Source organism: Corvus kubaryi, unplaced genomic scaffold (assembly GCF_017639235.1).
Source record: "Corvus kubaryi isolate FWS band 111438036 unplaced genomic scaffold, C.kubaryi_AGA036_p1.0 37357, whole genome shotgun sequence".
Classification (NCBI taxonomy): domain Eukaryota; kingdom Metazoa; phylum Chordata; class Aves; order Passeriformes; family Corvidae; genus Corvus; species Corvus kubaryi.
Window position 1 is genome coordinate 10743069 of NW_024581117.1, and position 22499 is coordinate 10765567.

The window sequence follows — 22499 nt, forward strand, 5'->3', positions numbered from 1 at the left end:
CCTCGGGACAAGGGACACACCCCTCGGGACACGCCCCGCCCCTCGGGACACGCCCCGCCCCTCGGGACACACCCCTCGGGACACGGGACACACTCCTCGGGACAAGGGACACACCCCTCGGGACACGGGACACACCCCTCGGGACAAGGGACACACCCCTCGGGACACGCCCCGCCCCTCGGGGCACGGGACACACCCCTCGGGACACACCCCTCGGGACACGGGACACACCCCTCGGGACACGGGACACACCCCTCGGGACAAGGGACACACCCCTCGGGACACGGGACACACCCCTCGGGACACGCCCCGCCCCTCGGGAAGCGCCCACACCCCGGACACGCCCCCGGCTCCTCAGAGCCCGCGGCCCCGGAGCCATTGGGGGTCCGGTGAGCGCGTTTTGGTGCTCCCGGCCCACAGCTCTCATCAAACGTGTAAATACGGGCGAGAGCACCGCGCCGGTGAGCACCCGTGACAGGGAACGCCTAAGGAAACCCATCCCGTGGATAAGTTGCTCGCACCGCTCCTGTGCAGGAGTGACGGGCAGTTTCACAAGGGACATACAAAGTGTCCCAAGGACACATGCGTTTGCTCTCCAAAATTTGTATAGAAAGTAGACTGAGCGTAGTAGACCTTGACAAAATTATAGCACGTGTATGTGAGCAATTTTTCAGAGTGAGTTATTGTCCCAACTTATATGACCAAATATTAAGTGCAAGACAATAGAATTTCAAGTGTTCCTTTGCTGGTAGAATTCTTATTTACCTCTTTCAAGTTTTCTTTTCTCCTGGTTGCCTTCAAATTACATGTCTGTCCATTTTCTTTCATAAATCAGAAATGACGTATTTTTTATTTCCCTGCTCTATTTAATACAGTTACAACCAAGATCAAATGCCTATATATATGGTAAAATTGGTATTTCAGACAACTATTGACACCATCACACACATTCCAATGTTTGGTAACTTTCTGGGTAAATAATAAGATTGATGGGAAAATTGGGCACACCTTCAAAGCAAGGAAAAGACAAAGCTATAATTTGTTTTGTGCTAAGGATATAGTGCAAAAATCAGTTTATCAGGGTCAGGTGAGCAGAAATGGAAAGTAAAAACCATAGGAAGGAACACAACAGGCTTCATCTAGCATTTTGTTACCTAACGGTCACTCAGATTTTCTTGAGGCTTACTGGTTGATACAATTGTTGATTAGGGTAAAATTAATTTCTTCAAGATGAAAAAACCCTTAATCCTCACATAAATACATCAAAAACCTTATTATCATCTCAGCAGTTTTCCTAGCAGCTGTGCACCTTCAGGAGACCGATAAATACTGCAGAGCAAGGGTGTGAATGATGTGTTCATGTTTTTGTGATACAGTGTTTAGTGCAGGGAACAGATGGAGCAGGGATGGGGCACAGGGAACCCCCCAGGATGGCCCATCCCTCACTCAGTGCTCCCAGGGAGGGTGGCCCAGCACCCCCGCAGAGGGAAATGGGTGCTGAACTGGTACCTGCAGCTGAACAGATGCTACTTGAGCCTTCTGGCAAGTGGTGAAACATTGTTAAATGCTGCAACTACTAATTGAGTCTTAACCTTATTATGAGCAGACAGAAGCCATCTTTAGAGCAATCACGTTATGCTGACTGAACATAAATTCAATTAAAAATTATAGTGAGGACAAGCAGACCTCCCCTCCACTTTATAGAGAAACCCACATGTCAAATCTGACTGTGAATACCATTGCAGGGTAAATTAAATATGCTTGGATAGACACAAAGATATTACAGTACATTTCAAGTGCTTATGTTGTTCCCAGAAGCCTTTGCCCAGTTTCACCTTTATGGGTTTGGCTTTTTTCTTTTCCCTTTTTTTTTTCTTAAATTCTTCACACAATGGGATCTGTGTGCTTGTAACAGCAAGATTCTGGTTTATTGTGATTCGGAGCAGCTCCCAAATTCTCCAGTATTTATTGTGACTGGGTTGTCCCACCAGCCTGCCCCAGCAGCTTTTGGTGTGCTGAGCTATTGCCATACTGCTGCTGGCTTCTGGTGTCACTTTGTCACCAGTCCGCACCCCGGAGCAGCACCTTCTTACCACTCATCCATTTGCTCCCCAGTGAGCCCATGATGGACAACAAGCCATTTGCTCATGATTCCTGTTTAAATTCTTACAATTTCCATTTACAATTCACATTTACCTGCCCATTTATGTGAGCACTTGTATACTTACCTCTCCCTCCAGCCAGCCAAAGGGAGATCCATACACTGGTTTTGCTTCCTCCTAAACCATCACACTTTGAAATTGGCTGGAATGGATATTCCATCAGCAGAATGAAAGCTTTGAAAAAAATTGCAATTCCTAGCACACACAGTCAGGTGTGCCAGCTTGCTTCACATGGTTCTCATGCCAGCTCCATAGTGAGGAAGTGCTATGTGTTAGAAAAGTTTTGTACTGGATAAAATGTACAGCACAGAATAGTCACAACAGCACCCCTGTGCTGTCAGAGGTGAAACTGCCTGCTGTGCTGAAAGACACACTGCCTCGCCATGATTTATTTTTATATTTATCCTTACCTTTTGTAGCAGACCAGTGTGAATCTAACAAGTTTGCTGACTTATTTCTGCCTCATTTCTGGCTTAACTCAGGCACGAGTTAACAAAACTAGATCCAACCTGTTTAAACAACCCAAAGCATGTTTTAACAAAACTATAACCCAGCTGGTTTTGGAAACTCACTGTGCTGCCCACTGAGGGCACAATGTGCTTGCTCCAGGGTATGGTGCTGCACACCCCTCTAACGCCTTGCTCCTGTCTTCGCTTGGGTTTGGTACCTGGTGGATCAGCAGCCACTTGCAATCAGCAGTGAGTTCCTGCGGTTAATTGCTCCACACAAGTCTCTCTCCAACACAGCGTGACTTCTCAGTGGGCTTGTTTTTTCAAAGGGTAATCTCATAGGAGGTGGTCTGGGTACAGGATTACTCGTAGAAGGACAATCTCATTAATAGCTTCCCCCCCTGAGATAGATACATTTATGTATTTTTGGCAACTCTTCATTGTTGTTGGTAATGTAATTCCACTAGAGACAATGTTTACCAGAAGTTCTCTTTAAGCCAAGCCAGAAACTCCATTTGCCTTTATTTCCTAACGTGTTTATTACACACACAGGCTACAAACTAACAGAGGTTCAAATCTAAAGCACCATCTCTTCTCAAAGCAAGGCAATTTGGAAACTGTAAGACCTGCTTTCACTTCGAGCCTAACAATAAACACCATGGATGTCACACAGGACTCTGGTCATTATGTTTGTGTAACATTTAAATCTAAGACCTAAAAACCCTAGAGCACCCCAGACCAAACAGCTGCAACAAATGATTCAGTCAGTTTTCAAAGGAGAGGCTTTGGGAGGGTTTCCTGGATATACATTTCAAGTAAGTGCTAAAACCCTTTTTTATTCTGGTTTTTTTTTTTTTTTTTTTTTTTGTCAACAAATAATATACCAAGCTTTTCTTCCTCCCCACTCCTACATAAGAGAAGTATTTTAATTACATTTGATACCTCCTACAGAAAAGTTTACAAGAAGAATTTCATAAGGGTTATTTCTGTTCCCTTTGCTTTCTGAAACCTTGGCTCAGTAATAAGCTTCAGTAATATCCCTGACTTCCCTGAATAAACTTCCCATGGTAAAGGAGACGTGCTGCTGGATGTCTGAGGGACAGAAAAGTCAGTCCCAGTTTCACATAGCTCCTTGCTTAGGGCAGGTTAAATGTGAGGCAGCAGGGAAAGCCAACAGCATGCTGGGCTGTGCCAACTGAAGCAGAGCCAGGAGCTGGAGGGAAGCAATGACTGCCCTTTCCTCAGATGCAGGGATAACCGGGGGGGGGGGGCGGGAGTTCAGCAGGAAGACAGAGCCAGCAAAGCCAGGCTCTTCACAGTGCTGCATGGCAGGAGGATGAGATGGTGAAATAGAAATGGTTCAATCTAGACAGGAGGAAAACATTTTCCACTCAGAGGATAAAAAACCATCGCAACAGGGACCCAGAAACATGGTTCCATCTTTGGAGGCATCTGGACCCAGCTGAACAAAGCCCTGGACAGCCTGGTCTGACTCCAGTGTTGATCCTGCTTTGAGCCCTGGATGACCTCCAAGCTTCCTTCAAACCTGACTGAAGCACCAATGATTTGTACCAGTTTCACAACCCAAGTCATGTCAAACCTAAGGGTAAGCATGCCATTATTATTTGGTCAACAGACAAACTCATATTGATAGTTTTATATGGATAACAGCTATCTGGGGCTTAATTATTCTCTGTTCTAAAATTTCAGGCTGTGATGCTCTGGAGAAAACAGGTACAAGTACAGAGTGTTTTATTGGAAGACCAATAACACCCAAGACTGCTCGTTGATTGATTTTGGCCAACAGATTATTTTCAAGTGATTTTATTCTTCAAACATAGATCTGGATAGAATCAAACTGCCGGAGCCCATTTGTCTGGCCACAGATCTGTTAGAGAGAGACAAGCTAGACAATAGAGCTGACTGAAAATCAGGAAAACACAACTTCTACTTGGTGGTTTCACAAGTCTTTCCTAATAAACTAAACAAGTCTTTCCATTACATCTACAAGAACAAAAGCAACTGTTGCTGTAATTATTTCTTTGATACCTCACTGTATTTTCATTAAGTTCTTAGAGTAAACAATTAACTACAGTATATACAAAGCAGCGAGTGAGTCGGTGAAATGCGTAGGTTAAGCAGGAACTCTGGCATACAACATTTATTATAGCTGCCAAATAATGAATTCATGTGGAAATTAGCAAGAGCACTAAAGTTAATTTGTCCCACTATTTTAATGGGAGATTAGTACATTGGCAGGCAAAACAGCAAGAAGTCTTCCCACTAACTGTGGAAACAGATCACCGGTGGTACTGCAAAAGAGCCTGCCAGCATTTGGCATGATGACAACGAACAAACCACTGCCAACTGCCCTTTCCTTAACCAAGAATGAATTGAAAATATCACTTTCTTCTATTCTACCAGGGGATTAGTAGAAAACTGCTAGAAAATACTTTTCAGTATTTGCAGGGGTTTCATCAGAGAACCCTAACAAAAATAGAAAAAATGAATTATTTTTGATATGCTTCTTTTGGCTACATCTAAAAGACACTGCATTTTGTTAGACTGTCACTTTAGATGACAATAAAACATTAAGGTGCCCTGACTTCATCATATTCAGCTGGAAAATTATCATAATCTCTTTAGAACTATACCACTGGCTGTGTTTTCTTCAGGAGGATCTATTTTGATTTTTAATGCTATTTATCTGGATGAAGGAATGTGTAATTATCTTTCCACTTCTTTCAATTGAAAGAAAATAAATAAGGCAAGACAGTTCTCCATCAGCTAAAACTTCTGGGGTATCTGAGATTTACAGCTCTCACTAGGAGCAGGGTTTGCTAATGAAGCTTTTGAAGCCACAGTGGCAGTGTCTGATTGTAATTGCTGAAAGGTGACTCTTGAGGAGCTTTATTTGCACTAATCAACACCACGTTGTGCCTCAAAGCTAGAGTTCCCTTAGAAGCACTGTCCCTACTGAGTTATTCTGCAATAACTAAATAGGCTTTCCTGTTTACTTCTGTTTTTCAGAGGTAGAAACTTATCTGTTTTTCAATGGGATTCTTTGGAGTTCCATTCCAAACCTGTTGTACAGTTAAAACTTCATAATTTCTTTCTAACACTTTCCTCTAGCATTCCCAACCCTTTCTCTTCTGGCGCCAGAGCCAAAGGGGACCATCTGCAAAAGTATTAATGTAAAATACCCAAGGGTTCAGGGATGGGCTGGGAATATCAAACCTGATAGATGTAGAGTCACAGTCATTTCTTATTTTCCTGATGGTGGCCATTTGGAAACATTGCATTCACAGTGCTGAACTCAGCTGGACAGTATTAGAGAGCTTCACAGCTGAAGCAGCTCTGTGCTTCCTTTATGTTTAGCTGCCAGCAAACTGCAAATGTTCTCCTGTAGAGAGGAGACACCTGAACTGAGTAGACACATGAGCATCTCAGTTACCAAGGTGAGCTTACTGTTCATGCTTCATGGGGACTCTTGATCTACTAGCAGCCGCCATATCACCAAATACGTTTTCAGAAAACTAATGCTGGTGCCATAGAAAAAATGTCAACAACTCACCCCAAACTTGCCCCCGGTGTGTAGTTTTGTGTTTATCAACTTGGAATAAATTGTTCAAACTCTGCTCTAAATTCCTTTCAGAATAGTTTGCTGTGCAGTCCATGCTGTCACATTACAGAGATCCCCTGTTTTACAAAGTCCTCACCCATCGATGCTGAGCTCACTGAATTGTTCTAATGCTTATTAAGATGAGGCAGTTGTGGAGCTCAGGACACAGCACCATAGCAGTGTCCAGCTCTCCAGTCTCTGCAGGCCAGTTACCAGTGGATGTCTGGAACTGGGCTTGTGTCACGTGAAAAGAGTATCTCTACAGCTCCACTTGAAGGCATTTTGAGCTGCATTAAATCCTAGTCTGGTGAATCATAGTATCACCTTCAATGCACAGAACACTACATGAAGGACAACATTACTAAGTGAAAGGCAGGACCCACGGCAAGATGACTTTTGGTTGTAACAATGCTAGGTTTGGAGTTTTAGTGCTATTGCTGTGGCAGCCTAAGGCAATTACAGATGTTGCCTTAACAAACATCCCTTTCCTGCATAGACCCATTCCCAGGATGTGCATAGTGCCTGTGGGAGGCTGTCACTGAAGCCAATTATAGAAAAATATTGAAAAGTCTGTAAAGGTGTCTGGCAAGTGAGAAATAAATCCTACCTGTCATTTCTTACTCAATCCTGCTAGCAAATCATGATCCTCGGTCATCACTACCTCGGAGCTTGTAGCATGGGAAGGATCTAGCTACAAAGAGCAAGGATTGCCTGTCACTTGGGTGACTGTGATTAGCCCAAGCCTTAAGTAAATGAGTTTGGGTCTGGCAGTTCAGTCAATACTCTAAAGCCACTAAGCATGTCTGGCACACGCTGTCCCCACCGGCGCTCCGCCTGCGACAGCGGCTTAGCGGGAGCATGCCCCGAGGCTGAATTACGACTCCTCCTGCAGACAGGGTGAAGCTTTCGGGCGAGGCTGAGCTCATCAGCCAGACGCTGCTGAGCAGCCATCAGCCCAGAACTCTGATAGAAAGCAAGCACTTCAGTAAACAAAGAGGCTTTTGCAAGAAATGAACACCTTCTCAGGTGTGGGACAAAACACACATGGGTCTCAGCCACCAGGACTGGATTTATAGCGGTGTGTTTGACCTCCGTAAGGAAAACGTGCTGCCTGTGTCTGCTGGGCACTGGCTGAGCAAGGGACAAGGGACACTCACGGGGGTCCCTCACCTTCCCCTGGCTCATTCTTCCCTTCAGCCCACTTCAGAGAATACCCCCCACCTGGGCGCATTACCACTACTGGGTTTGGAAAGGCTTTAAGGCACAAACTACCAAATACAACATTGTGATACTTGGGCCACTAGTTGCTGCTTGTGTTAATGTCCCAGCCCTGGGGAAATATTAAGGCAGCAGAGAATACCTGGAGTTATTTGACCTGGAGACCAGAATTCAAAGTTGGATTTAACTCCCTTAAGACATAGTTCAGTCACGTCATTGCCATATGAATTTTCAGAACAGAAAAGCCTTCCCCTGATCATTTCAATATACAAGAGCCTTATTTTGGTCATAGATTAAGCATTTCTCATGGGTACAATTTTACATTGGACTGTAACAAAAACCAATCTCCGAGGAATTTATTGACATTTTGAGGCTCTCTGAAGGTCACATGTAATCAAGATTTGAGGCAAAAAGAAGGGGATCCTTGTCTAAAGCAAACAGAAATTCGATTAGCCTTGAAACCCTTCAAACTACTGGGGCCAAAGCCTGTCCTAACAGGCAAAGGAGGTTCCTGATGTAAGTCAGGGTAACAAACCCCTTCCAAAACTGACATGTAGAAGGTGCAGGTTCATCTGAGTGTTTCCAGCTCTCATGCCAATGACTGGAAACAATTTTAAGACTTCAAAAACTTCAAAACAAAATCAACCCAAAAAAATTCAGTCAAAAGATTTAGAGCCACAGATGCTGAAGTCATATGACTTTGGACGTGCTTAGTTGTCATTAGAAACATCTCATCCTCATGATTGCTCACAATCAAGTAGTCCAATTTCAGCTAAGAAAAAAAAAAAGCTTCAAATCTGTTGCATTTTAAATTCAATCTGCTGGGTTTGGCTGCTAGTTTTTGTCTACGTGGAATCGGCAGGATGAGGGAGGACTGGACTCAATCTATCAGTAGGTCTTTTTTTTCATCTGAAAGCTCAGGAAATTGTCATCACCAACAGTAAAGTCTAAATGCCACTTAGCTGAGATTTACAATGTGGATGAATTAGAAATCTCCTTCTCTCAAAGTTGTGGTATGTCCAATCCATATCCAGAAGGCACTGATTGTATTTTTTCTAACCTTTCTCCTCAAAATGCAATAGTTTTGATTTTCCACAGAATGTAAAATCAAACATTCCTTCACTCCTGACCTACATTTGCTGCAGGTCATTTAATTATGAATGAAAATGCCACTTTGTTTATATGAGTTCCATTTATGACAGTGATTAAGTTATGAAATTTGTTCTCCTGGCATCTTATTAATACTGCTCTGCTGTAAAATTCCTCAGGCAACAGGCGAAATAATGACTTAAAACTGCAATAAGATAATTACCTAACAATGCAGGCATTTTGAAGATGGAGTTAGCTCTGGATTTGAAAATACAATTTTTAGGACCTTATCCTTTATATAAAAGGTTGTGAAACACCAACAATCACCTTAATTTATTTTCATGACATTTTGCTTAAGATACAATCAATTCCTAGTACATTAAGGAAAATTCTGTCATTATTCAATAACAGGATTTAGCTATTCACAGCAATTTTTTTAACCTTTAATTTTGAAAAGGTAAGTCTTCAAATCTTAGCAAAATTAACTTTGTGCCATGATGAAACACTTTGATCTATACAGTGCCTTTATTGCATCTGGTATGCCAAGATGCTTTGATGAATGAAAAAAAATAAGCAAATTCAGCACTTCCCATCAACTTCCAGCTGAAAGCCAGTTGTACATGTCCAGAGGAGCCAAGTCCTCACTGATGCAAGGCCATGGAAGAGGGTTCCTCTGAAGCATCTCTAAAGCAGGTGTCATAAACTACGTCTAAATCTTAAGTGGACACAATTAATGAATTGATTTGATTTAGCTCCCTCCCCTTTCAAATGGAAGTAAACAAAACTTCTCTCTGCTTAGGGATAATTCACACAGTTCAGGATCATGAACTTTCCTAAGCGTCCTTTTACAGGTAACACCTGATGTAGAAATAGCACAAGAAATTAATCCACAAGAGTGCAGCGGGTTAAACTCCTGGGAAAAGATCTTTACATATAATACATATAATAAAGCTTTTCCCCCTGGTCAGTTCTGCAAGGCCAAGAGTGCCAGAGGGGACACCCTGCCTTCTCTACACATGGGTCCAGCTCCTCACTGGTCCAGTTATTCACCACCACAAAAGTGGACCCCATGAACATGGGAACATTGTTACTGATGAAGATTCACAAACCCTTGGAAATAGTTCACTGAAAACCTACTCTCTGGTGTTCCAGGTACACAAAGCAAAACAACTTGAACCAACCAGGCAGCCTGGAGAAAATTTTCCGTATTTTTCTTAATCCTAATTCTAAATTGCAAGATTTTAGACATGCAAAGTGCTTAACTTTGTCATTGCCCCACATAGCTCCAAACCAGACATGACTTAACTCGGACATGTGTGGTCAGAGTTCACATTGGTGTTTTCATAGAAACACCACCTTTCTTTTTTTCTCCCCTGATAAGCAAAGCAAGATTACTGTCAGGATCCAGTCAGGACAGTCTTTCACAAATGAAAAACATCAATCACACAGGCACCAAAGGAAACCCATACAGGTGTTTCTGCTTGGACACCAATACGTGGGAGATGGCAACCCAGCAAATGGGAACACAGAAACAAAAATCAACTGGCTCCTGAAAGTGTTTTCTGCCTTCTTTGCAAAGACCTGCAAACTTTGAAACTAAAGGCTAACTGTGAACATACATTCCTGCCCCCCTTATAGCTGGTCTTGATGATGACTTCAGAGAGAACCTAAGCATCACATTTAGAGAGCATGACTAGAAAAGATTACTGTAATGAATGTGAAAACACTGAAGTTTTCCCCTGATTCTGACTTTGCTTTCCTGGTTTATTTTTTAAACAGGTGCTATTAGCAATTTCTGAGAATAAATGTAACACTTCCCCAACAATCAAAATAATTTTCTATCTCCATCAAGTGAGTGTAAAAGAAAGGTGAAAGCACTGTCTTTGAGCAAGAAGATTGCAGTTTTCCCCTGTAGCCTCAGAGCACACTCCTCCACCCTGAAAAGATTTCAGATGCTCAATAGCCATTACGGAGCACATCCATAGAGGATTTACAGGGGTTTAATTCCTCACACACTCCTGATGCTGTTCTGAGTGTAAATTACCATTTACAAAAGCTAGCAAACATTGTTCTTCCAGGCAAAAACACCCATAATGCCTGTAACATTTAGCTAAGGTCACACATATTAACAAGGTGAGGACATACAGATACATTAAAAGAAACAGTTTGTAATATGTCATTACTGCCTTCCTACAAAAGTAGCCTTATAATGAAAGTTCAGGATTTGCACAGGGACAGTGATTAGATGCTAACACACACATGTATGTCTTGTATCCAAACTGGTAACATCATGTGTGGCACTACATTCTTGTTTGTTGTTAACTCTAAACATAGACTTTTAAAACAAACCTGCATCACTGGTCCTTTGTTCCCTTCCTATTTAGCAAATGCAGCTTTTATCTGTGCAGAATCTCACCTTGATAATACTAATTACAAAAGGAAGCAGCTGTAGTAGGTATAAAAATTCCAATCATTTGCAGAAGGCATCTCTAAAAAATAAATAAAAAAAGATGTTACTGAATTGTCCTTTCAAATGAAAACAACTGAGAGCAGGATAGACAAAGCCTTTGTGGAAAGTTCCACAGAGAGAACGTAGGTTCTTATCTGCATGTTGCATGAATTTTCCAAGAGGAGATTTACACAAAACAATGTTTATCACTTGGGCAGAAGGAGATGAGGCTTTTCAGTAACCTTTACCCAACCAGGCATACTGTTACTGTTTTACACCCAATGAATAAATTCCTTCATTGTATTCCATTTCTTTAAAAATTTGAACATCAAAGTGATCCTGTTAGCTACTCAACAGTATAAAGAAGGGCAAAAAACCTCATACCTTTAATATCACCTGTTCAATTTACCATTAATTAATGAAGAAAAACCTCAGAAAAAAAAACCAGCACAAAAACCTGTCTTGTTGTTTTTAGGCACATCAGTTACGCCAAGAGTTTTCAGTGCAATCCATCTGAGAGGACAGCTGACTGCAAAAGGCTGAGGTGTGTGAACTGTGGATACCAGAGAGCCAGCAAGCACAGCCAGCTCCTAAAGACAGTGCAATCTCTCTCTAGGTTCCTGTCCTCTGCTTCCCAGATTTACAGCTAAAAGATACATTATCAATAATCCCCACTCCAGTAGTTCATGGCAGCTTCTTTACAGCTGCCTCAATGTGTGTGCATGCACAGCACAGTGTGCACACACCCACACACATCCCAACAGCGTCGCACAGTGTCACCACGAGGGCCCAGAACACACCAGTGCCTCCTTTAACTGTGGACCCTGTGCCACTTAGCAGGACCACGCAATGAAACCCCAGCTGACAGCTCAGCTCAGCAGAAATTGATGGTATTGCTGTAATGGAGTTATCAGTGACAAATACCTCCTATGCAACTTCCAGGTCACACTCACTTAAGCAATGATAAATGAGCATGAAACACTGTTAGCACAAAACAAGATCATAAATACTCAATTCTGAGCTTAAAAAACCCAACAATTTCAGACAGCTGTTGCATCTTGCAGTCTCCATGATTTTATGGATGTTCTCACTCTTGTCACAGAGGTGTCACAAAACAGGAAAAGATGAGTTTACGCAGATATTAAAACTAAATTAAAAAAAAAAAAAAAGAGAGAAAGAAAAAACCCAGGTCATCCATCCAGAGCAAACATTGCATCACCCTACACTGGCTAATATACAATTACCTCAGTGAACCTGACAGTTTGTAACAGCTTTTGGAATCCCAAGGTCTGACATCCATCTGTCCATCCTTCTGTCACAGAAAGCTGCTCCGGATGAGAGGATGAAGACTGTCTGAACATAAACATGAAAAGTTGTGAAATTCAGGTGTCTGGGACTCCTCTGTCCACTGACATAGGTGGGAAAACAATGGAGAAAACCAGGAAAAGTCCATGGTGAAGCAGCCCTTGCAACTGTGCTTTATCCCCAGGGTTATCTCAATAGGCTACAGTTGCTTTCAAGAATTAATAAAGTGTATTCCTGAGGGTGTTTGCTGATTACAGTGAGATCAGTGACAGCTTGGGACAGGAGAGACTGGCAACTGCTTCCACACTGCAGCAGAACAATGGGAGCACCTTCTGCCTCCCTTGCACCTGGGGTTTCCAAGGTACAGCATAAAGGGCATCAACCCTTCTCTCCCTACCCAGCTGTCACGCAACCAAAGCCCGCCACCTCCAGCCCATACAGCACTCAGCCAAACGCTGCTCGTGGAGAATGGGATCCCTTTGGCCATTGCCATGAGTTATCTGGGCACAGGGCAGGGAGCTCCCTGCTCAGCCACAACTGACCTGCTCACTCCCGCTCCCCCAGACGTGCCTGCTGCTCACCGTCTCTGCTTCTGTTGCTGCTGTTTGATGGATGAAATCCTTTACTACCAACACCGCAAACTTCATAAGCACAGCTACACATAAAACCTTAGGAGCAATCAAATTATATTTTTATCCTAATTTCCTGTAATGCTAAAAAATGAATTCCTTACTAGCTTAAAATGACTTTTTGCAAAAAGTTTGAAATGGTTTCATTTAGGAGGACCTCAGCCTCACTCTTACAAACCATACAAACCCTTTTACAACATGTTAATTATTTATATATTTTTATGGGGTTATTTGCTTTTATTTAGTGACATTTTCTTCACAAAGTTCAATGAATAATCCAACATCTACTTGCTTACCAAAAGCTTGGGAACATCAGAGTATCTGTATATGGCCAATACACAAAGATGAAACCTCACACTCACACCCTTCCAATGTACAGCAGTTAATTGCTTTTTACATTGCTAGGCAGACAGAAGCAACCACCACAATACTGTACAGGAAAAATACATTTCTCAGCTCTGTGTTATGTGTCAATTTACAGCTAGAACTATCTGCAGTACTGTGCCCTGTGCATTCAGACATGCTGGAATTCCTCTGTCCTGGAAAGTATATTATATGACAAATTACACAACATTGCTTCAGTCAGAACTTTTTAATTGTATTCCTACAAAATTATGTAAACATTAGCATACAGATCCAGAAAAATCAATACAATATAACGGTGCATAAACTGTAAGTTTAGAAGAATGTCAGAAACACTTCAACAGTTTATAAATTAATATATACAGTATTGGATACTCCCCATCAGATAGGAAAACCTCAAAACTGAGCAATTTAGGTGCAAGAGCTGTAGAGCAACTGAACTGCTCAGACATCAAACTTGACTATGAGGCAACATTGCGATCGACATGACTGCCTGTTGTTGTTTCACATCAGGCATTCCATTTGGCTGCTAAAAAGTATAAAACAAAAGTTTTGGTAGGAAGTTTATTTTTATTGGAAATCATGTAGCAAACATCCCTAAAATAATAAAAAATCCCAAACCCAGATTACTCCATCACCAGGTTTCTGGAAGAGTGAAACTGAAGCTTTCTAGGCTGCACAAGGAGACCACTGGCATCTCCATTCCACACTACTTCCCCCAGAGCACCGAAGGCATGGCCAGCTAAAGGAAACATTTCAGGTAGCTGGGAAATGGGGACTGGCGGGTGGGGAGAAAAAGAAAGATGTGGAGCACGTATTGGGCTGACATGCAGCAATCTGGGCAGTTCAGCTCTTTACTGAATTAGAACATCATGGGAATGTAACACCATTGTTAGCTAATTCTGGTCTACTTTGCTTTAAAAAAACCCAAACCAACAATAACAAAAAAATAATCTTCAGCCTGCTTGTGATAAAAATCATATTCAAAGCATTCTTACAATGTTGCTCTTTACCAGATCAGGAACACACCACAGAAAGCAGGATATATCACTCTTTTTCAGACAACACATGAAATGGAAAAGGAGTTCTTTTCCTTTGTTCCTGTCCATACAAGCATAATTCACAAGAGAAAAAAGTAAGGTAGACATACCCTAATGAATGATCTCAAACAAAGGCATTCTTCCCCATATTAGAAAATGCTCAGTATCACTGACACTACAGACTGCATAAAAAGACTAGGATTATCCTGGAAGCACTTGACACTGCAAGAACTCTTTTAACTGCATACCTGTAATATGATCATCAGATAATCTCTCCAAAGTTAAATTTTTCTGTTTCTAGAGTTGAAGTAGAATTTCATTCCATCATATTTTGGTACATTTTTCATACCTGACCAATCACTTCTCACAATGACAAGTAATATTGCACTAATGAAGAAGTATTTATATATAATAAAGGGGAGGTCATGTCTAGCCATCTAAGGCTTTTTGTTATCTTTTTTTCCAGTTGTTTAGGAACAAATTCTGTTCATCTCTTCTATAGGAGATCCTGAGTAGTAAGGTGAAGAAGGTTTGGCAGATAGCACCAGTTTTCCAGCACTTGTCATAATTCACAGGGTACATCTATCATCGGCAATGCATCTAGAAGCACGATCATACTTGAACCTAAATGCCCAAATCAGAGCTAATAAAACAGTTATTCCTACTGCCAGAATCTGAGCCAACACTGAAACACCAGGAGCAGGAGAAAAGATTTCTGCTAAATCTAAGGACACAAGGTGCAAACACAGAAAAAAGCTTGAAATTCTAGCCAAAATTTTTTCCCTATAATGATGGGGGTGGAGAAAACTACAGCTGGTGGGAAAAACAGGAAGAACCTCTGTGTCCATCACTTGCCAAAAAACACACCTGCAAGCTGCCCACTTAAAATTAACGCAAAGATACAGCACCCTGAAGGTGTTTATAAACAACCTGAGCTTTTTCCTATTGCTTCCCCCAGAGCAGCTGAAGCAGTGAGTGATTTATTCCGAGCCCGACTGCCAACAGCTTCCAGCATTTAATTACCATGGTGTGTTTGAGGCTTGGAGAAGTTTTATCTGACATAACTCAAAAGGATTCATTGATTAAGAGACTTAGGTCACTACATTTCCTGCTGCAGTTTTTACTTGTATTGCTAACTCATAACAGCAACTATGACAGACAAAAAAAATCTAACACAGAAGAAGTTAAACTTAGACTCTGCGCTGAAGCTTAAGGTGAGCTTAAACTACTAATAGACAAAAGTCTCACTGGACTTGCCCTGTACATAGACCTGAAAAAGTTTTATCACAGATGTATCTGCAGTTTCGTGTAAACTATTAATGTACTACAGCAACACTAATTTGGTATTCACAGATAGTAAAAGCATGGGTTTTATAGATGTTTTGCCAACTCTTCACTGTTATTCCCATGTCTAAAATGACACAGGCAAAAACTCCTAACAAGACCTCATGTTCTTACGTAGCCTGCAGACTTTCCTCCCACTGATACGTGATTTTTTTCCTCACTCACATATCCCATGGGGATCTTATACTCACATATATGCATACTGAGATAAGGGAGAACTGATATGACAATATAAACACAACTAGCAGACCTTAACTCAAATATTGCCAGCAGCACTGAACCTGGAGAAATTTCCAATAGTGTCTAAGACCTTGTTCAATGTGGTAACAGATAGCACCAACAAAATGGTATTCACGTGAAAATCTTTGCCTCTGCTTCCAGCTTTGGTCACATTTCTCATTTTCCCACTCTCATTGTTTTTTCTCTACTTCTTTATGCTAACTTTTATGTCTAATTTGGTAAAGACCATGCAGTTGTGAAATGCATTCTTGGCTCCTACAGAACTTTTCCAATTTTAACCATTTATTGAAAAAATAAATTAGACCCAGGACATTTTAAGTTAAATGAATGAAAACTTTGGTAAGAACACTGATGGTACCTTGGCAGTCTTAAGGATTATGACAATTTTCAGTAAGAAAAATCATCTAAATGCTTCTCTCTAACATCATCCAAGGAGTTACATGGCTGTCTGTACTCCAGCTCTAAGCCTCCACGAGAAATCTACGTAAGAGCTCTGAAAAATACATGTAAAGGAGTACAGGGAAATCTTCAGCAATCTTGAATGAAATATACATGTGTACCAAAATATTCTACTTAACAAGGTATAACACAAACCAGACTTACCAAAAAATTTTTTTCTGTACACACATGAACAAGGTTTTCATGTATGAAACCATCAAACAAATAAATCTCATCTCTCAAAGGTGTTTGTGGGATTTTTTGTTTGGGTGTTATACGTAACTACCAATGCAGTCAATATAAATTAAGCCAGATCATTCATTATGTCCAGCATTTCACACAATATACCAGTGGGAGGAGATAAACATTACTCTGATCAAATACGTTTATTTTAATCTTCAAAACACAACCCTTTTTCTTCATCTTCATCATCATCATCAGTAGAATCTGCATAGGACTCAATGGTGTTGTATATGAAAGAGTACAGCTTGACATCTGGTCCTGAAGTAGAACAGTTTCTGCATTGTTCATTGTAGTATCTCAGCAATAGCCTATAAATGTCCCCTTCAAAAACCAAAAAAAGATCATTAAACACCATGTAAGAACACGCCATATGAGCAATGTATGATTGCAAAGGAAGGCTAGAAATGCACAGACAGGGCTAGGGACATCTCTAAATGAGCAGTGACAGAGGCAGACTGTGTAATGGGAATGTCTGCAGGTTGTTCAGAACATAGGATGGGCTCCCTCAACTTGTTGCACAAGCTATCCCAACATTAGGCTGGAAAACACATCAGACCACATCTTGCAGGATCAAGACAGAACCACTAGAAGACAAATTTATGTCAAGAATGCCTAAGCAGCTCTTCCCTCTTCAAAGCATTACTGAGTTATATCAAAAGCTTTTGCAAATCTTCTACCTACCACATGTATCTGTATTTTTCAAGTTCTATAGCATAACTCCCAAGGAATTAGAAAAGCATTCTAGAAGTCTTCTAACTGATTAGCACTGTGCAGTTGATCCCAAATCAGCAAACTTCCCCATTCTGAAAACAGGCACACATAAACCGAGACCCATTTGCTTGTGTTCAGGACTTGGTGACAAGAATTCATACTGGAAAATTTCTACTTGTAGAGATGGTAATGTCTCTTTTCTGCACACAAAGATTTTTTTTTTGCTCACCAATAGTTTGACCCTTCTCACAGAGAAAAGTATGGATGCTGTAAATGTCCCGCATCAGCTCCACATCTCCAAAGGTAAAATAAACAATATCACGTCCAGCCTCAGCAGCTGCCAATATCTGAATTAAGGCTGAAACAACAAAAAAAGATTACATATGAACACAAGATAGAACAATTTGCTGAAGGAAAAAACACAGCATAAGTTTACAGCAAACAACCATAGCATCCATTTCCACATGGGTGCTGCAAAGCAGTACAAACAACAGGTGGATAACTATTACTTCCAAAATTCTTTTTTAAATAAAGAACGCTGGGCACTGCAGGCCAAGAGTGTTGAAGCATTCTGCTAGAGCTGTTACTGACATCCACCCTTACTTCCAGATAAACTGTGCTTAAAACTGAGAGGGGTTTATTTTGGTCCATGTCTGCCCCCAAGCAGCATGCAGCCATTAATTAGCCAATGAATGCCTGTGGCAGCATAAGGCAACAGAGCAGCACCTTCCATCCTGGTTTGAGCTGCCTGTACAGCCACAGACAGTGGGGTAAAATTCATCCATGAGCACTTGGCAATTTCCATTCTGTGCCACCTATTAGAAGGAATGGAGCCAACCCTTTCACTAGATAAGCTACGCAGAGTGGGAGCTGACCCAGCTTTTAGCTCCAAGAGGAGAACTATGGTTCTGCAGCCTCTTCCTGTATAATTTAAGGTGTCCATCATACCTACAATAGAAGTATGCAGCATGGAATACGTTGGCTTATTCTGACCTATGAGGTGTGATATCAGCAATGCAATTCATGTTATTTAACTTCCAGCTTTCTGTCAAACTCATTGGCCCAGGCTGCATCCCAAGTTCTGCCAACAGCTACCATTACAATATAGACAGATTTTGTTTCTCTATAAGCAAAAGAAAGAAAAATGTTTCCTATCTTGGAAACGGTTTTTTTTAAGATTCACCTTGAGAAATCATCTGGGGTATTGATCAACAGTGCAGCTGAGCCAAGCTAATGACCCAGTGCAACTGGAGAAAGTAGCTCTGGTCCACTTCTCATGTAGCTGCTCACTTTTCTGCAGCTCTGTGGTGCTCATCAGACATCACTGGTGCTCATCAGACATCACTGTGCCCATTCCATTCACCAAACTGGCAGAAAAGTTACAGATGAAGAATAAAAGCTAATGGTTTGCTGCGAGAACAGCAGTTGAATTGGCAGAGTGAAAGCTTTGCTATGAGCCAGAGCTGAGGCAAGGGAGGGCACCAGACCACAGAGCCAAGAACAAAGAAGGGGGAAGAGAAACAATGAGGGGGAGAAAAAAACCAGGACCCCCTTAGGCAGCACCAAACTTAAAAGAGTGCAGCTTTTTCACCAGCCAGCACTGCCAGGCTGGAGTGCCACAGAGGCGTGAAATCAATCACAGGTTCATTTCACGGGAGCTACAACAGTCCAAACAATGGACCCCAGCAACTATTTCATCTGCTGCAGCTTGTCTTACTTCAGAGCCTGTTGGTGCAGTTCTGATACCAATTCTTCCTTTTTCTACCCAGTAAGTAGAGCTAATTAAAATGTGATTAATATTGTCTTTGTAAAGATTAATTTTAAATAAAACAGTGTACATACTGCATTACCACCTGCTAGTGGAAGCTAAATAGAAAGCTGTTCAGAGCTCAGATCAAGAATCCCTAACATTTTAAACAGAGACCTATTAAAACACTGCATTCCTTAATCAAAAAAACCCTCTCTTGTAAACCCATAGCCAAAATTATAAATTACATGATTCACGTGTGAAATTAATCTCAATCTGGGAATGATATTTTAATTAAACTACTGAACCAGCTGTGGATTTAGTAAAGCTTCAGTAGTTCAGCTTTTAAAGAGTCTAATTAACTAGCTTGCATAGGGGAACAGAACCTAATGAAATCTTATTATTCATTCCAAACAAACAATGCAGTTTCACTTTACAAGATAATAAAAATATCCTATTATTTATTTTGAATTGCTCTATATCTTATGAAACTTCACAATCTTCTGTACATTAATGAGACACAATACCATGGGAGATTTCCATGCTACTGATACAGAAAGAAGCACCACAGGAGGAGCAATAGAGCCTGTGGTACCGGGTCTGGAGGGATCTGAGCTTTCTTGCCCCTTGCACCCAGCTGATGTGATCCCACTTAACTTCTGGGCTTGCACCTGAAGCAGTGGCTGTACTGACATCCCTTCTACATTAAAAAAATATACATGGGGTATTACAGTTCAGATCCAAGACCTTATGCAAATTAAAGTATTTATTAAACCTGCCTAACATAAATCAACTATGCTCAGATCCTACAGTAAATACTAGTCCTGATATTGATAAGATACACATTTGGCAGCCTATTTTATCTAATGGAAATCAAAAAACAACTGCCAGGAACTCAGTGAGCATCGAGAAAAAAATAGATGCTTTATGAATTAAGCACATTAAGAGAGAAAACTAATGAAGCTAGTAGCCTGATGACTGTCTCACTGTAGCTACCTGAAGCTGTTCTGAAAAGCAAATTTTAAATACTCTCCAAATACTTGGAAACAACAAAAAAATGTAAATTTCTACTTAGAATTATATGAACCAGGATATGAATTTACATGTCAGGATCCATCAGTTCTTGAATTGATGGAAAAGGTCTTAAATGAATGTAAGCATGTGATATCTGCTGCATTATAAATACTCTAATTAAATATAAAAGAACATGAGAAAGTGAGTGATATAGCAGGCAAATCAGGAAAGAAAGCAGCACGTCTGAGTGACTGGAAACCTCTCTAGCATACAGCAATATATTAAGGAGCAAAATTAAGCACTGCCAGCAAATTTGTGAAGCCTTGCAAATTACCAGGTACTTTAAACAGCTTTGCAGAGATATGAATTTCAGGCAGAATCTAAAAAGACTGCTCCAGAAAGGTCAACTGATTTATATGACTGACAACTGCAATGAACATGTTCTTCTGTGAATGAATGCTGCATATTTATGCTTTGGAAGGTTTCAGTGCTACAAGTCCTTCCAAATCCAGCATTTCATCGTCACGTGCTTGCCTCATACTTTAAACTGAAAAGAGCATAAAAGTCTAAAGCACAAAGAATAGAGTAGAATGCTTTTTTATTGTTTAAGGTCACATTACTCATGGCCTAAAGATCAGCACTAATGAACCAATTCTAAAGAACGCCATTTCTTGGAAAAATGTAGTAATTAGAACAAAAGCAAGAAATGTACTTGAACAAAAACATATGGCCAAGGAGCAAAACATAAGTTATTGGATTAATTGGAACATTAACTAATTGCTACAATTTACCTTTTAATCGGGAGTCCCCTCCAAAGGCACCACATCCCCAGTTTCCCGTGGCTATTGCAGAGAGGTGCTGAGGTGGAACATTGGGTCGAGAGAAGCCACAGTAGGCCTACATGCAGACAAGAGTCAGAGATGGATTTGAGAGGCAACCTGGTGTGATACTTTCAAAAAATAAAATTATAACAAAAATCATATTGTCTTCTAGCAATATCAAATTCAAACTACTTCAATACACCATTAGTCTTCCTTTCAATTTAACAGCAATAACAAAAAAATTTAAAGCAGGAAGATTTTTGCCTTATTTGGACCCAAGTTAAAAATTAAGATACAGGTGCTGAGTCCCAGGCATTTCATCACAGCTACAGGAAACTTTCCAGGATAGCCTGAACAGAAAATGAACTCAGACTTAAAATTTTCTTTAAATAACAATCAGTCCTCATAAAAAAACATCAGCCAAACCAACTAACCTTATAAATGTTGCAGTGATCTACCATAATTTATTTTAAAAATCCAAACCAATCAATAAACTGAAAATTGTAGGCAGATCATAAATTCACTGATGTAGGTAATTAGAATTTTGTACTAAGATATCAGCAAAGTTTACAAACTGTACTTAACTGTCTTTTTTAGGGCTAATTTCATTACCAACCATGAAGAAACAAGCTGATGAATGTTACTTTAGTCAAGATGCTAAGGTTTTACAACTAATTTAAATTAGTCCTTCAGCACCACACATCATTTTGAGGGGATGCATTCCCTTTCCAGCTGAGAATTAGGGCAGTGTGTTCCTATGTTTGAATTTATTTAAAATATATCCTATAATATTCTGTACCCTTCTGTACTGCAGAAAGCAGGAGGCTGTGGCCACAGTAGCATTGAGCATATATGTTCAACACCGAAGCTAAAGCAAAGGCCCACTGCATCTGTAAATGTGGAATCACATGAAGGAGACTCATTAGCATGTTTTGATCCCAAAAATTTGCACACTATAGTATAGTATAGTATATACTATACCACTATATATAGTATAGTATAACTGAATTAGCATTCTTGTACTCCACTGCCCAGTAAAAACAGCACTGCCACTGCTAGCACAGGCCACACACCTCTCACTACCTACGCCTTATGCTGGCCATGCAAGGCCCTAATTCTGGCCCATTAGCCTTCTTATTAACTAAGGAGAATCTGCTTTGTGAACTGGAGACTGATTCCAGACACAGCAAGTTAGGAGATAAAATTTGTGCAAGGGATAACAGCAAAGGCCTTGAAAACACTGGCACAGGGTAAAGCTAAGGTCTCATAACCATAAACAGCTCACTGATGACAGTTACTAGTCCCTGAAAAAGTACAACCTTAAAAGCTGGGAAAAGACTGCTTTAGCTTCAACAAAAGAGCAGCAGCAAAACAAGAAAAACAAGTGACAGGAAAACCCAGGCTATGCAGATGATAAAGCACCTGCCACAGCTTGGGAAAGTAACCCAATGTTCCCAAACATTATGCAGCACATAATCCAGGGCAGAGACCAAGGACTGGGAAACATCTCAAATATCTTATTTAAGGACAGTATCACAAATTGGGGATGGCAGAGAAGAGAAGAGAAGAGAAGAGAAGAGAAGAGAAGAGAAGAGAAGAGAAGAGAAGAGAAGAG

The 22499-nt window shown here is 40.8% G+C and overlaps 1 protein-coding gene across 2 annotated transcripts in view; it reads right to left on the bottom strand.

Moving 5' to 3' along the window:
* Positions 1 to 13500: 13500 nt before the first annotated feature.
* The window catches only part of PARG (poly(ADP-ribose) glycohydrolase), a 61774-nt gene continuing 52775 nt past the window's right edge, over positions 13501 to 22499 (bottom strand). For both annotated transcript variants that reach the window (XM_042033232.1, XM_042033231.1), the window contains exons 16-18: positions 20855 to 20960; positions 17532 to 17660; positions 13501 to 16912 (exon numbers count right to left, since the gene is read on the bottom strand). In XM_042033232.1, coding sequence (XP_041889166.1) covers positions 16740 to 16912; positions 17532 to 17660; positions 20855 to 20960 — 408 coding nt within the window. In that variant the 3' untranslated portion in view covers positions 13501 to 16739. The remainder of the gene's footprint in view (positions 16913 to 17531; positions 17661 to 20854; positions 20961 to 22499) is intronic.